The following is a 14961-nucleotide window of genomic DNA, read 5'->3' as shown; positions in this document are numbered from 1 at the left end:
ACAAGGAAAGCTTGCCTGAGAATGAAGCCACAGAGCAAAAAACAGGGCAAAAGAAAAAGAGTATCAGAGAGAAACCCAATAACCTTGTTTGGGCCCTGAATCCAGCCATGACTGGCTCCAGCAAAGTTGTATGTATGATATTTAAGAGGTAGTAGAGCATAGTGGTTAAGACCAATGTCTCTGGAGTCAGCCAGCCTAGGTTTGAATCACTGCCTACCACTTACTTACTGTGTGGCTATGGGTAAGTTATTTAACTTTTCTGTGCCTTTGTTTCCTCATCTCTTTAAAATGGGTATTTATAATAGTACCTATTTCACTGAGTTGTGTGAATAAAATGTTATGAAACATATAAAGGAACTAGAACAGTGCCTGGAGCATTTTGGTAAGCATTCAATGTTTGCCTAAAGCACTCAATAGGCTATAAGTTTTTCCAGTTTATAGCTTTGCTCTGAACCCTTACGGCAACAATTGTCCATATAACTCATTTGTCGCCCAATCATATGCAACTTTATATTACTAACTTTATATTACTATTAAAACTTCACCGTATAATTTTACCTTACCTGCCTCTGCAACACTATAAAATTTTATATATTTCTTCATTATTAATAATAGTTGTCATTTATTGACAGCCTGCCATGTGCCAGGATACACACACATAGAAACATATATATCATTTAATTCTCACAGCATTCTGATGAGGTATAATCCACAATTTATAGAGGAGGAAACTGAGGCTCAGCTAGGTTAAGTAACTCATTCGAGGTCATACAACTAGTAAACGGCCAATACAGAATTCTAGCCCATGGGATAAACCATTAAGCTACACTGTTTCACAGCACTTACCCCTAAACTTATGCATACAGAAGTTCACTATTATTGCAGTGCTGATATGAGAAATAATTTTGCTTTTCCACTGCATATGATTTATTTTTATTTCTCATTTTTTCATTCCTTTTCATTCTTCAATCCACTATTATCTAGCTGAGTCTCCCAATACTCTACTAAAATTGTTTTGAAAAGGCTACCAAAATGCTTTTAGTTGCCAAATCCAACAGTTACTTCTCATGCTGCTCACTCTCTCTATGTAATCTTATTCCGAGAACTTACCATCACCTACACACTTATGCATTCCAAATCCTTTCTCTATTCTAAGTTCCAAAATCCAAATAACCAACTGCCTGCCTGCCAGAGAGCTCCAACTACATTCTCTAAAGAATCTCAAACTCACTGAGTCCAACCCTGAACCCTCCTCATGTACTTTCTATTTTGTTGAGTAACACCATCCCCCAGTCATAGACACCAGAAATCTAGTAATAATCTTTGACTTCTCCTACCCCTACCATATCTGATTAGGCACCAAATCCTCAGCATTTCTATTAACTTCCCTCCTTTCCTGCATTGCTCTGGTTTAGGGTCTCACCATCTGACGACGACAACCTCTTTAGTCACCAGCAACAGTCAGGTTGGTCTGGCTACCTACAGTCTTGTTCCACCTCCAATTTATCTCAGATTGTTACCAAAGTTGATCTTTAGTTCAACAAAAATTCAGTGAGTACTCACTACATACTCTCAGGCACCAAAGGTGCTGGGGCTATTAGGAATAATAAGCCACTACTTCTACTCTCAACAAGCTCACAGTTTAGTAGATGTGACATTCTATAAATGTTTTGCTAGGGACCAGTACCGAGGTACTGTAGGGCCATGGACAAAATGCCCCTAAATCATTCTTGGGAAATCAGGGACGATTATCTGGAAAAAGTCATGTCCAAGCCAAGTCCAAAAGGATAAACAAGAATTAACAATTTGGGGAAATACAGGAGTAGAGAAGAGAGAAGAGGTTCAGTATGGTGCCAGTAGCAGGGACAGCAAAGTAGTTCCATACTGCAGGACTCCTTTGAGGGGGTAAACTAAGTAGACAGGCAGGAATTGTAAGAGAAGAAAAGAAGTCTCATCTCACTGATGCACTTGGAGGAATTAGGTAGATTTACCGTTCAATCTCCTTTTCATTCCCCTCTCTGCGAAATCGTTCAATATATTCTTTACTATGTTGTTCTTGTGTGTGACACTGTTCCTCAAATATTTTAATTGTCTCATTAAAAGCTTCAATGGCAGTCCTCTTCATCTGTATTTCCTACAGAAGGGAAAAAGAAAAGACATACACTTCATTACTTTATTATTTTTGTAACCTTCGTCTTAAAAAAATCTTATTCTAGTTACAATCCCATATAAGACAGCCTCCAACCCTAAAAAAAGAACCATTACCTTAAATATAGCTGAGAACCACAGAAAGGCCTCTGAGCTGCCAAGAGACATTGACCCTAAACACCTTGAAGACACCAAGTTCTGCCTTTGCATCTATTGTTGTAGGGCTGACCCCCAAACCATGCTAGGAGTGAAAAGGAGCTGAAAAGTCCATACACAAAGTATAAAGCCTCATACCCAGAAAAGCCTTATAGAATCTATTTATTCTTACTTTCATTTCTCAATAATGTGCTTAGTTTTCTGAACCCAGAGCAGAATAGAGCAGAAAATGAAAAGGGGAAGAATAGCTGCTAAAGGCAGATGCATTAAGAAGAACAAGATGAAGAACTAAAACACTCTACAAAGCAAACTTAAAAACTCCAAAAGCCCAGTAGGCCAGGCCATTCAGCACCAGGGTAAGCAGCCTTATACATTTTGACTTTGATAGATGTTAGCAACTGAATTCTGATTCTCCTCAAATCTTCAAAAGAGTGGGTTAAATTTTGTTCAGTTTACTTAAAAATGGCAAGAAATAAGTACAAAGGTCTAGAAATACTGCTCTCCTGGATGTTTTACAATTTTGAAGTTTTGATCCTTACAAGATAATTCCTCAACTATCCAGAATTTATTCATTTCAACAAGTGATTATTGAGACTCCAATAAGCTGGAAGGTGCCATGATGACAGAGATTTGTGAAACCTGAGGCTTGTCCTCCAGGACTCAGAACACCAAGAGGAATGGAATTATGAACTTTAATAGGGTTTGGTTTCATGCCATGGTAAAGGCTACCAAGTAGGTGAGTTAGTTATTGCTTTATGTATGCATCATGGAGGAGGCAATACTTGAACTAGGTCTTAAAGAACTATGGTAGAAGAAAGTGCAGCATTGTATATAGAAGGCATAGCAAGGTACATATATGAAAGGAGGAGGCTGTTCAGAGAATAATTGCTCGGCAGGGCTGGAATATAGGGGTTTAAGAGGAGATAAGGGAGGCTAGAACTTTGTGAAGTTCCAATTAGCTGAGGTTATATCATACATATCCCAGAAAGTGTTGCAAACTTATGGGAATGCCCATATCTAAATATCTAGCTACAAATTGTACAACTCTCAAATTATAGTGTAAGATCTTGGTTCCCTTGTAAGCTTAGAAATTATCTATAAAGTTCTGGCCCTGGATCTTTAGAATAAACACCAATAATTTAGACTTTACTATACTTGATGATAAGTAGGGCAGCCAGGGGAAAAGTATTTGATTTTCACTACCAAAACAGCAGCTCTCCCATGCAGCTATTGTTTTAAACAACATTACTATACATACCATGAAACTACAAACCTTCCTGTAGGTGCACCCATGTTCTCCTTTCCCCTCCCATCACAATGGAGGAGGCCACCATCCCTGTGTCTACATGTGCTCTGGATCTCACCTCCTCTTCCTTTCTCAGGTAGGCCCTCTTACATCACCAACTCTCCTAGTCCACTGATTCCTTCTCATCAACATACAAACAGGTTCAAATAAACACTACTTTGAGGGAAAAAAAAAACACATAACCCTGAATTCCATTCCAGTCACAGTTAAGCATCTTGAAAACATTGTTAATATCTTGAAAACATTGTTAATATATGCTGAAATCTCTCCTTCCTCATCTTCCATTCATTCTTCAATTCACTCTAATCTGACTTCTGCACTTACCAGGAGACTGCTCTTTCCAAGGTCACCAATGATCTTCTAGTTGCCAAATCCCCCCTCCTTATCCCAATCGATCACTAAATCCTATCGCTTTTCCTCCTAATTATATATAATCCAGATGTCATACATCTCCACATATGGCCTATCCTGAACCATCTCTTCCTCTTCTCTGGAAAGAATTCACTTACACCAAAGCAATCTAGATTTTATCTAAGATCTCACAGGAAAAACAGAGACCCAGGTCTATCGCACATCTCTCCTCAACTCTTTAAACCCCATTTAACACTTATTTCTCCCTAGCACGTCTCCTGTAGTGCTAATCACTAGGCCTCTCTCTTTTTTCCCTCACACCTTCCAAAGCTTTAAACCTCCATGGCTCCTCTCTGCCTAGTATTCTACCACCACCACCCCAGCCATTCCTTATCCCAAGACTCTCTCCCAATTCTCACAGAGATATTCTCTCTCTTCTAGCTTCCATCTAGTCATTTTTTTGGTTGCCTCCATCTACTCCCATATCTAACTTCCCAACCAGGGATTCCACGTACAGCACCCAATCTCGTATCAGCTGCTTAAGATTCCTATTCCTGAAGTTAAATCCCTAATATCACTGGGCTTTGGGACAGCATATGGAGCTTTCTCTGCTGTCTCCAGCCATGGCAAGAAAGCAGAAATGCAGCTCTATACAAGCCAAAGCCACTGGCAATAGTGGCCATTTTTCTAGCCTCTGTTCACAGGAGAGTTAGTCCACCCATAGACCCTGGACAATGAGTCTGACTTCAGGTCTCTGCCAAGGGTGGAGAGCTTTTGGTTCATTACTATGCATAAATTCATTCAACAAATAACTGAACACTAACCATATGCCAAGCATTATTTGAGGCATTTGGGGTACAAGAGTAAACAAGTTGGACAAAGATTTCTACCCTCTTGGAACTTACAATTTAAGGGGTTATACAGACAACAAACAATACATAACCCTGTATACAGATAATAAACAGTACAAAAACTCCTGTTGTCAAAGACACAATAAGTATTAAGTTATATAGTTAGAAGGCAAGAAAATATTAAAAAAAAAAAAAAAAGTAGAGTGGGGAAGGAGGATCATACAAGCTGTCTCCTTTAGTGGAAACTACATCATAAACATTTCTCAGGTCATCATGAATTCTGAGGAAGTACTTAATAACAGCAGTGGCCTCTAAGGAACAGAACTTTATAAGCTAGAATTCATACTGAATTTTTAAAAAATTTATATTGAATTTAACATGCATGTGATGGTTAAGTTCATGTGTCAACTTGGCCAGGTGATGGCAGAACCCAGGTGTCTGGTCAAGCAAGCACTGGCCTAACCATTACTGCAAGGACATTTGTGGCTGGTTTATTAAATCATCAGCCAATTGGCTGCAGCTGTGACTGATTACATCAATGAAGGGGGTGTCTTCCACAATGAGAGAATGCAATCAGCTGCATTAAATCTAATCAGTTGAAGACTTTTAAGGGAAACAGATAGAGGACCTTCACTTATTTCTCGGCTAGCCAGCGAAGCGTTTCCTGAGGAGTTCATCAGAGCTGCCAGTTCACTGCCTGAGGAGTTCATTGAACATGATCACTGGAGTTGCCAGTTTGCTGCCTGCCTGATGGAATTTGGACTCATGCATACCCACAGTTGCACGAGACACTTTTAAAAAATCTTATATTTATAGATATCTCATTGATTCTATTTTCCTAGAGAACCCTAACTAATTCAATGCATATTGATATTACTTTTGTACTTTTTAAAAACCAAAAAGTTTTAAAGTAATTTCTGAGAAACAACTCTATTAGCTATAATAACATTCTAGTATATGTAAAATCATTTCACCAGCCCTTAATGTTAGCCACTTAAATTGATTTAATCTGAAGAAGTCTCAGTAACTTTTTCTGCATTCTGTCCCAAAACACTGGGCCCATCACAAATGATTTATCTGGGAGAGCTAAAAGAATACAGAGAGAAAAAGAAACAGATAGTCCCCTTCAGACCCAGTCCAAGTCGACCCTCCAGCCCTCCAAGCATTAAAAATAGGTCATCAGGGATTCTGGGAAGATGGCGGCATAGAAAGAAGTGGAAGACTTAGCCTCCCCCAGAACAATTCATAAATGAACAAAAAACCAGTAAATAACCTGGAATAACAGCGGGGAGACAAACATGACTGTACACTCAACATCCACCAACATGAATTGGGAGGAATGCCCGAGATCACAGCATAAAATCTGTAAGTAAAACTGCGGACCCGCGCTGAGAGCCGAGAACCTAGAGCCGAGAGCCCCTCCCTCATGGAAGCCGCGCCGTGCACTTTCTCAGCCCAGCTCCAAGTGAGGTTTTAATATTAACTACTCAATACGGACAGTGAATCCTCAACAAGCAGACAGAGGCTTTTGGTGACAACTGACCTTGGGAGAATCGGGGGACATATCTGTCTCAGAATAGGGAGCCCAGAGGATCGGGTGCTGTATCTGGCTGACGGGTGAACCTGGGAGTTTTTCTGTCCCTCGTTCTGTCTCTGTGGAGAAAACCTCAGCTGTTCTCAGCCCACAAGGCGTTGCAGTAAAGACAGCCTCAGACATTCTGCATTCTGAAACGAGCTGAGAGCCCCACGGCACAGCCCGGTGGCCCAGGGCTTCCCTTGAGGGACAGCGCACACTGGTGACGTAGCACGGCATTCCCTTGGCTGAAGGAGGATCGCGGCTGGGAGGGCGGAACCGCTTGGAGAACTCAGGGACGCTACACCAAGTCTGGTGGTTTGTGGGACACCGAGAGAGAAGGTCCGGGGCTGAACTGAAATGAAGGCTTAGACTCTTGCGGCAGCCTTGAATCTCCTGGAACCTGGGCGATTTGAACAGTAGAACTGCCCTTTCTCCCTGGCCACCCGTACACATGCCCCACATTCAGGGCAGAAGGCTCCAGCAACACACCCAAACTGAGTTCTCCAACTGAACACACAAGAATCATTTCCCCACACTCCGTGGAAAAAAGGTTGAGAACTGATTTGAGGGATATAGGTGACTCACAGACACCATCTGCTGGTTAGTTAGAGAAAGCATACGCCACCAAACTGTGTCTCTGAAAAATTAGATCGATATCCTTTTTTTTTTTGATACAATTTGAAAGAACCCTATCAAGCAAAACAAATGCCAAGAGGTCAAAAACAAGAGAAAATCTTAAAGCATATGATAAAATCAGACAATATGGAGAATCCAGCTCCAAACACACAAATCAAGATTTTGGAAAAAAACTTGTACCTCGCAAAATTAATCAAAGAACTACAATCGAAGAATGAAAACATGGCAAAGGATTTAAAGGACATCAAGAGGACCATGGCCCAGGATATAAGTGCCATAAAGAAGACCCTAGAAGAGCATAAAGAAGACACTGCAAGAGTAAATAAAAAAATAGAAGATCTTATGGAAATAAAAGAAACTGTTTGCCAAATTAAAAAGACTCTGGATATTCACAATACAAGACTAGAGGAAGCTGAAAAACATCTCGGTGTCCTAGAAATCCACAGAACAGAAAATGAAGGAACAAAAGAAAGAATGGAGAAAAAAATTGAAAAAATCGCAATGGATCTCAGGGATACGACAGATAAAATAAAACGTCCAAACTTAAGACTCATTGGTGTCCCAGAAGGGGAAGAGAAGAGTAAAGGTCTAGAAAGAGTATTCAAAGAAATTGTTGGGGAAAACTTCCCAAACCTTCTACACAATATAAACACACAAAGCATAAATGCCCAGCGAACTCCAAATAAACCCACCCCAAGACATATTCTGATCAGACTCTCAAATACTGAAGAGAAGGAGCAAGTTCTGAAAGCAGCAAGAGAAAAGAAATTCACCACATACAAAGGAAACAATATAAGACTAAGTAGTGACTACTCAGTGGCCACTATGGAGGCGAGAAGGCAGTGGCATGACATATTTAAAATTCTGAGAGAGAAAAATTTCCAGCCAAGAATACTTTATCCAGCAAAACTCTCCTTCAAATTTCAGGGAGAGCTTAAATTTTTCACAGACAAACAAATGCTGAGAGACTTTGCCAATAAAAGACCTGCCCTACTTCAGATTCTAAAGGGTGCCCTACCAACAGAGAGACAAAGAAAGGAGAGAGATATAGAGAATTTTAACAGACATATATAGTACCCTACATTCCAAATCACCAGGACACTCATTTTTCTCTAGTGATCACAGATCTTTCTCCAGAAGGGACCATAAGCTGGGACATAAAACAAGCCTCAAGAAATTAAAAAAAAAAAAAAAAAATGAATATACTTAAAGAACATTCTCCAAACACAATGGAATACAAATAGAAGTCAGTAATTTTTGAACTATAACTCCACTATTTACTTCCTACATGATAAAAAATACACAAACTCTAAGGACAAATCAGTGGTTTTGAACTCAATGTAAAATATGTAATTTTAGACAACTATATAAAGGTGGGGGACTGAAGGAGTATAGGAACATAGTTTATGTGCCCTATTGAAGTGAAGGTGGTATCAAAGAAAAACAAGATTGATAGGGATTTAAGAGGTTAATTTTAAGCCCCACAGTAAACACAAAGAAATTATCAGAGAATGTAACCATAGAGATGAAAAGCAGAGTTTGGGTTAAGAGAAATGGGGGAAGGGGCAAAGGGGAGTTAAGAAAGGAGTGTAGGGTTGCTGTTTAAGGTGAAGGGAAATTTCTAGTGATGGATGGTGGGAAAGAGCATAACATCATTCTAAATGTGATTAATCCCACTAATGGAAGGCTAGGGAGGGGGTGGAATAGGAAGATTTAGGCTGTATATATGTTTTCACAATTGAAAAAAGAAAAAAGAAAAAAAAGACAGTCTAACTAGACGACAACTGAATGCTAAGGATGAACTTGGATGGGATTGGAGGGTGAAGGACAGGTGGCTCGAAGGGACACAGTTGAGACATAAGGAAAAGGAAATATAGAATGTAAGCATTGTATCATTGTTGAATCTCTTATACTTCTTAGCTGCGCATAATGGAATTACGTAAAAGAATGTTCTTGTTCATGGGAAGTACATACGTGAATTATAGTGTATGTTCAAGGATGTGTGCAGCTAACTCTCATATGTTCAGAAGACAGAGAAATAGATGATGGATGATAGGGAGGAAGGGAGGGAGGGAAAGAAATAGTGATGTGACAGCATGTTAAAGTTGGTGGATTGAGCCATCAGGGGATGGGGGGTCAGGGTATGATGGAATTCTGTGTATGGGGCTAGTATTGTTTTTGCAACTATTCATGTAACTTTGAATTTATTTCAAAATAAAAAAAAAGAATACAGAGAAACTAAAATGTGCAATGTGAAAAAAATAAACATAGTCACACCACAGACAAGGTAGAAAGAAAGAAAAGAGGTTATTGAAATCATTCTGAGTAGATAATGAAAGAAAACCTTAAAATGAAATGGTATGACATATCCCAAGCAGGAAATGGACCATTGAATCATTTCTGGCCTCTGTAATCCCAAAAGGTTTTCCATCAGTACTATATCTCATTACTACTTTCTGTAATCCTCACAGGCCAATAACCCCTATCAGCCCCACCAGTCCTGAGATTCCTGGTGCAGTCTCCACATTTACACTGCCCACCACAGACACTAGCTTGGAAGTAAGATAAAGGGCGTTGGGGCTGGGAAAGCCAAGGACATAAAAAACAAAGGTCAAGGCAAGGCACCTTGAGTTTCAGTAGACTGAAATAGCTTACAATAAACCAACCCTCCCAAAGGTAACAATTATGAACCGTCAACAGATATAAAAAAGCAAATATTTGAAGGAATGTTACAGTAATCATAAGGAAAAAAACTTGACAGATTTGACCCTTGAATGCAAAGAAATTCTGAGTTGGGGTCTGTGTGAGTACATACATATGTGTGTATATATATTGCTTTTCAAGGGCACACCCAAGTTTATGGTGTGAGGTACCTAAAACTCAAACAAAACCACAATCATATTGGACAGATATATCAGAAAATAACGTTGGGGGTTCCAGAACGGCTGGAAGTTGAGGGAGGAAGTCACAGAAAGAGGAGAATCACAAAATCTGCATGTAAGCTCCTCTCAAATCTTTAGCTGATCCCTGTACTGTAGGAGAGAAGCGAAAGAGTCTAAGTGAAAAAAGTAACAATTTGAAGGATAAAATTGCTGAGCAGATATTTCAGCTGATTCCCACTGTAGGAGAAAAAGAGTATGGTGTATGATTCCTAACAACCTAAAGGGACTTGATGAACTTAGGTTTTCTAATGAAAGAGCACATGGTAAGAGTAAATACTATCACCTTGGATTAAGTGATAAACCCTATGTCTAACAGCAAAAGTTGAAACAGATCCATCCCAGCAAAGCACAAAACAAGGCTGCCACAAGTTTAAACCAGTAATTTAACTATCTTCTAAAAAAAATAGTCAGTATACTCCAGAAGAGAGAAGCCAAAACTTGTAGAATGTATCATCTACAACGGCCAGTACAGAGTAAAAAACTTACTATAAATGCAGAAAAACAGGGAAATGTTATCCATGGTCAGAAAAACAACAGACAATATAAACAGGCATGATGTTAGAATTAGGAGACAGGGGCTTTAAATAAAAGTTTGATTAAAGTCTTAAATGAGAAAAAAGTCATAATGAATAAACAGATGGGAATCTCAACAGAGAAATAAAAATTATAAAAACTATTTAAAAATTCGAATGGCAATTCTAACTGAAATGAAAACTTCACTAAGTTTAATAGCACTTTACACATGAGAAAAGAAAAGGGCACCGAAACTGAAGACACATCAATAGAAACTATCCACTCCAAAGAACAAAGAGTTTTGGAAAAACAAGAATTGATACCTAACTGACCTATGGAACAATATCAAGTTGTCTAACAAACATGTAATTATTATAGTCATAAGAGGAGAGAAGCAAGAAAATGGGGCAGAAAAATTATTTGAAAACATAGTCAACAAACACCAGAATTACCTCCTCACTTGGACTGATGATGTTTTCACAAACATTGAAGAATGGCAGTTTGATAAGCTGAGCCCTCTATCACGGGACTTCCCCTTATGAAGCTCTTTACTGCAAATGAGAGGCTAAACTTGCATATAATTGTGCCTAAGAGTCTCTCCCCGACTATCTCTTTGTTGCTCAGATGTGCCCCACCCCGTCTCTCTCTAACTAAGCCACCTGGGCAGGTGAATTCACTGCCCCGCCCCCCGGCGTGGGACATGATTCCCAGGCAATGCAGGACATGACTCCTGGGGATGGATCCTGGATCTAGCATCATGGGATTGATAAAGTCTTCTTGACCAAAAGGGGGAAGAGAAATGAAACAAAATAAAGTTTTACTGGCTGAGAGACTTCAAATGGAGTTGAGAGGTCATTCTGGAGGCAACTCTTATGCATTATATAGATATCTCTTTTTAGTTTTCAGCTTATTAGAACAGCTAGAAGGAAATATCTGCAACTGTTGAACTGCAATCCAGTAGCCTTGATTCTTGAAGATGATCATTTAACTATATAGCTTATATGGTGTGACTGTGTGACTGTGAAAACCTTGTGGCTCACAGTCCCTTTATCTAATATATACACAGATGATTAGAAAAATGAAAACAAAAAATAAGTGAATAATAGTGGGGTGGGGGAGGATTGGATGTTTTTGGTGTTCTTCCTTACTTGTATTCTTATTCTTATTTTAATTTTTTTTGGAGTAATGAAAATGTTCAAAAATGGATTTTGGTGGTGAATGCACAATTATATGATGGTACTGTGAACAACTGATTACACACTGTGGTTGACTGTAGGGTATGTGAATATAACTCTGTAAAACTGAATTAAGGAAAAAAAACACAGCAGCAATTTTAGTAAAAGGCTGTTATATTGCAGTAGTTTATAGCAGAATGCCAAACAAAACTTCTAAATTTTGGAGACTTAAAAAAAAACAAACAAACAAACGAAAAAAACAAAAAACGTCAAATGCCAAAGATAAAGAAAGAATTCTGAAAACAGCAAGTGATGAAACAGAAAAACTACCAGCCCCGAATTCTTTATCTGGCAAAACTGTCCTTCAAAAATGAGGTAGAGTTTAAGACATTCATGGATAAACAAAACCTGAGGGAGTTCGTCACCAAAAGATATGCCCAAGAAATGCTAAAGGGAGTTCTTTGGGTTGAAAGGAAAGGACAGGAGATAGTAGCTTGGAGCAGTATGAAGAAGTGAAGATCTCCAGTAGAGGTAATTAAATGAGTAAAAGCAAAACCCAATAATATTTTATCTTCAGTATATAACTTCATGCCAGAATACAACAGAATAAGAAACAGTCATATTTCCTTGTAAAACACATTCAAAATATGAATAGATAACATGACAAAAACAACAAAGAGGGGAAACAGGGATACAGACATGGAAAAAAATTGTGTACACTACTGAAGTTAAGTTGGTATCTTTTCAAATTAGTAGGATAAAGACTTAGGTTGTTTAACACAAACCTCAAGGTAACCACAAAGAAAGGTTTTAAAATATATACAAAGATCAGAATGAGAAAGGGATCTATCAGTTACATCACAAAAGACATACACAAAAGGAAGCTGCATAAAGAAAAAAAAGAGAAAAAAAAAGCTCTAAGACATATAAAAAACAAAGGACACAGAGCCAACACAGACCCAGACGCTTAGACAGAAAACACCCAGAGACATTCTGGAGACAGCCTTCGACACCAGAACCAGGAGAGAAGCTAAGAGATGAAACCCCAAGTTTGCCCCAGAGAAGCTAAGAGAGGACTCCCAGATGCTTAGAGAGAAACACCCTGGGAGAAACAAGCAAGGATGCCCAGGAACTGAGAAAGAGAAGCAAAGAGAGAAGCCCAGAGACATTCTGGAGAAAGCAACGGAAACCAGAAGCTAACCCTGGGCCCAGCAGACTCTGGCCATGTGCCTTCCCATGTGACAGAGGAACCTCAGATGCCATCGGCCTTTCTTTGGAGAAGTCCATTTCTGGTATATTGCATTTTGGCAGCTTTAGCAAACAGAAACATTTATTGATCTATCTGTTCTAGCTATTGAAACAAATGGTGTTTTGAAATCTCCCACTGTTATTGTAGAGCTGTCTGTTACTCCTTTCAGTTTTGCCAGTGTTTTCTTCATATACTTTGGAGAACCTTGATTAGATGCATAAATATTTATGATTGTTAAAAAAAAAAAAAGGACAAAATGGCTGAAATGAGTCTTGCCTTATCAGTAATAATAATAAAAAACTTAGCAATAACAATGAAAATAAATGGATTAAACTCCCCAGTCAAAAGACAGAGATTCTCAGAATGGATAAAAAAGCACAATCCAACTACATGTTGTTTACAAAAGACTCACCTTAGATGCAAAGACATAACTAGGTTGGAAAAAAAGATAATCCATGCAAACAGTATCAAAAGAGAGCTGGGGTAGTTATACTAACATCAAACAAAACAGACTTTAAGTCAAAAACTTTACAAGAGACAAAGAAAGACACTATGTATTAATAAAAGGATACATCAAGAAGAAATAACAATCATACACATTTATGCACCTAACTGCATTGCCCCAAAATATATGAGATAAACATTGAAAAAACTGAGGAGGAAATAGGCACATCTCCAATAATAGTTGAAGACTTCAATACACCACTTTTATCCATGGGCAGAACAACCAGACAGAAGATCAATAAGGAAACAGAGAACTTGTAACAGTATGATAAATGAACTAGACCTAATAGACATATACAAAACACTGCACCCAAAATTCTCAAGTGCACATGGATGTTTCACCAGGATAGTCCACATTTTAGGTCACAAAACAAATCTCAAAGATCAAAATAATACAAAGCATTTTCTCTGACCCTATGGAATAAAACCAGAAATCAACAATAGATGGAGAACTGGAAACACCACAAATACATGGAAGTTAAATAACATCCTATTAATCAATGAGTCAAAGAAGAACTCACAAGGGAAATCAAGAAATATTCTGAGATGAATGAAAATGAGAACATAATATATCAAAACTTCTGGGAGACCTGATTACCTCTTTGTTGCTCAGATGTGGCCCTCTCTCTCTCTCTAACTGAGCCACCTTGGCAGGTGAGCTCACTGCCCTCCCTGCTACGTGGGACCTGACTTCCAGGGGAGTACATCTCCCTGACAACGTAGGATATGACTCCTGGCGATGAATCTGGACCTGGCTTCGTGGGATTGAGAATATCTTCTTTACCAAAAGGGGGATGCAAAATGAAACAAAATAAAGTTTCAGTGGCTGAGAGATTTCAACTGGAGTTGAGGTGTCACTCTGGTGGACATTCTTATGCACTATATAGATAACACTTTTTAGGTTTTAATGTATTGGAATAACTAGAAGTAAATACCTGAAACTATCAAACTCCAACCCAGCAGTCTGAACTCCTGAAGACGACTGTATAACAATGTAGATTACAAGGGGTGACACTGTGATTGTGAAAACCTTGTGGATCATACTCCCTTTATCTAGTGTATGGATGGATGAGTAGAAAAATGGGGACCAAAACTAAATGAAAAATAGGGTGGGAATGGGGGGGGATGATTTGGGTGTTCTTTTTTACTTTTATTTTTTATTCTTATTCTGATTCTTTCTGATGTAAGGAAAATGTTCAGAAATAGATTGTGGTGATAAATGCATAACTATATGATGGTATTGTGAACAGCTGATTGTACACCATCAATGATTATATGGTATGTGAATATATTTCAGTAATACTGAATTTAATTAAAAAAAAAAAAAAACTTAAGGGAGAAAGCAAAGGCAGTACTCAGAGAGAAATTTATAACCCTAACTGCTTATATTAAAAATGAAAAAAGAGTGCAATCACAGACCTAACTGCATACTTGAAAGAACTAGAAAAAGAACAGCAAACTAAACCCAAAGCTAGCAGAAGGAAAGAAATAAAAAAGATTAGAGCAGAAATAAATTAAATATAAAATTTAGAAATAGAATTAACAAAACCAAAA

General features: G+C 38.5%; 1 protein-coding gene across 1 annotated transcript in view; it reads right to left on the bottom strand.

Moving 5' to 3' along the window:
* LOC119527391 (phosphatidylinositol 3-kinase regulatory subunit gamma) overlaps nucleotides 1-14961 on the bottom strand; it is a 160736-nt gene that overhangs the window by 16247 nt on the left and 129528 nt on the right. Inside the window, exon 6 of the mRNA XM_037827337.1 lies at nucleotides 1992-2134. Coding sequence (XP_037683265.1) covers nucleotides 1992-2134 — 143 coding nt within the window. The remainder of the gene's footprint in view (nucleotides 1-1991; nucleotides 2135-14961) is intronic.

The sequence above is a fragment of the Choloepus didactylus genome, chromosome 2 (assembly GCF_015220235.1).
Source record: "Choloepus didactylus isolate mChoDid1 chromosome 2, mChoDid1.pri, whole genome shotgun sequence".
NCBI lineage: Eukaryota > Metazoa > Chordata > Mammalia > Pilosa > Megalonychidae > Choloepus > Choloepus didactylus.
This window is presented reverse-complemented; position numbering and strand designations above follow the sequence as displayed.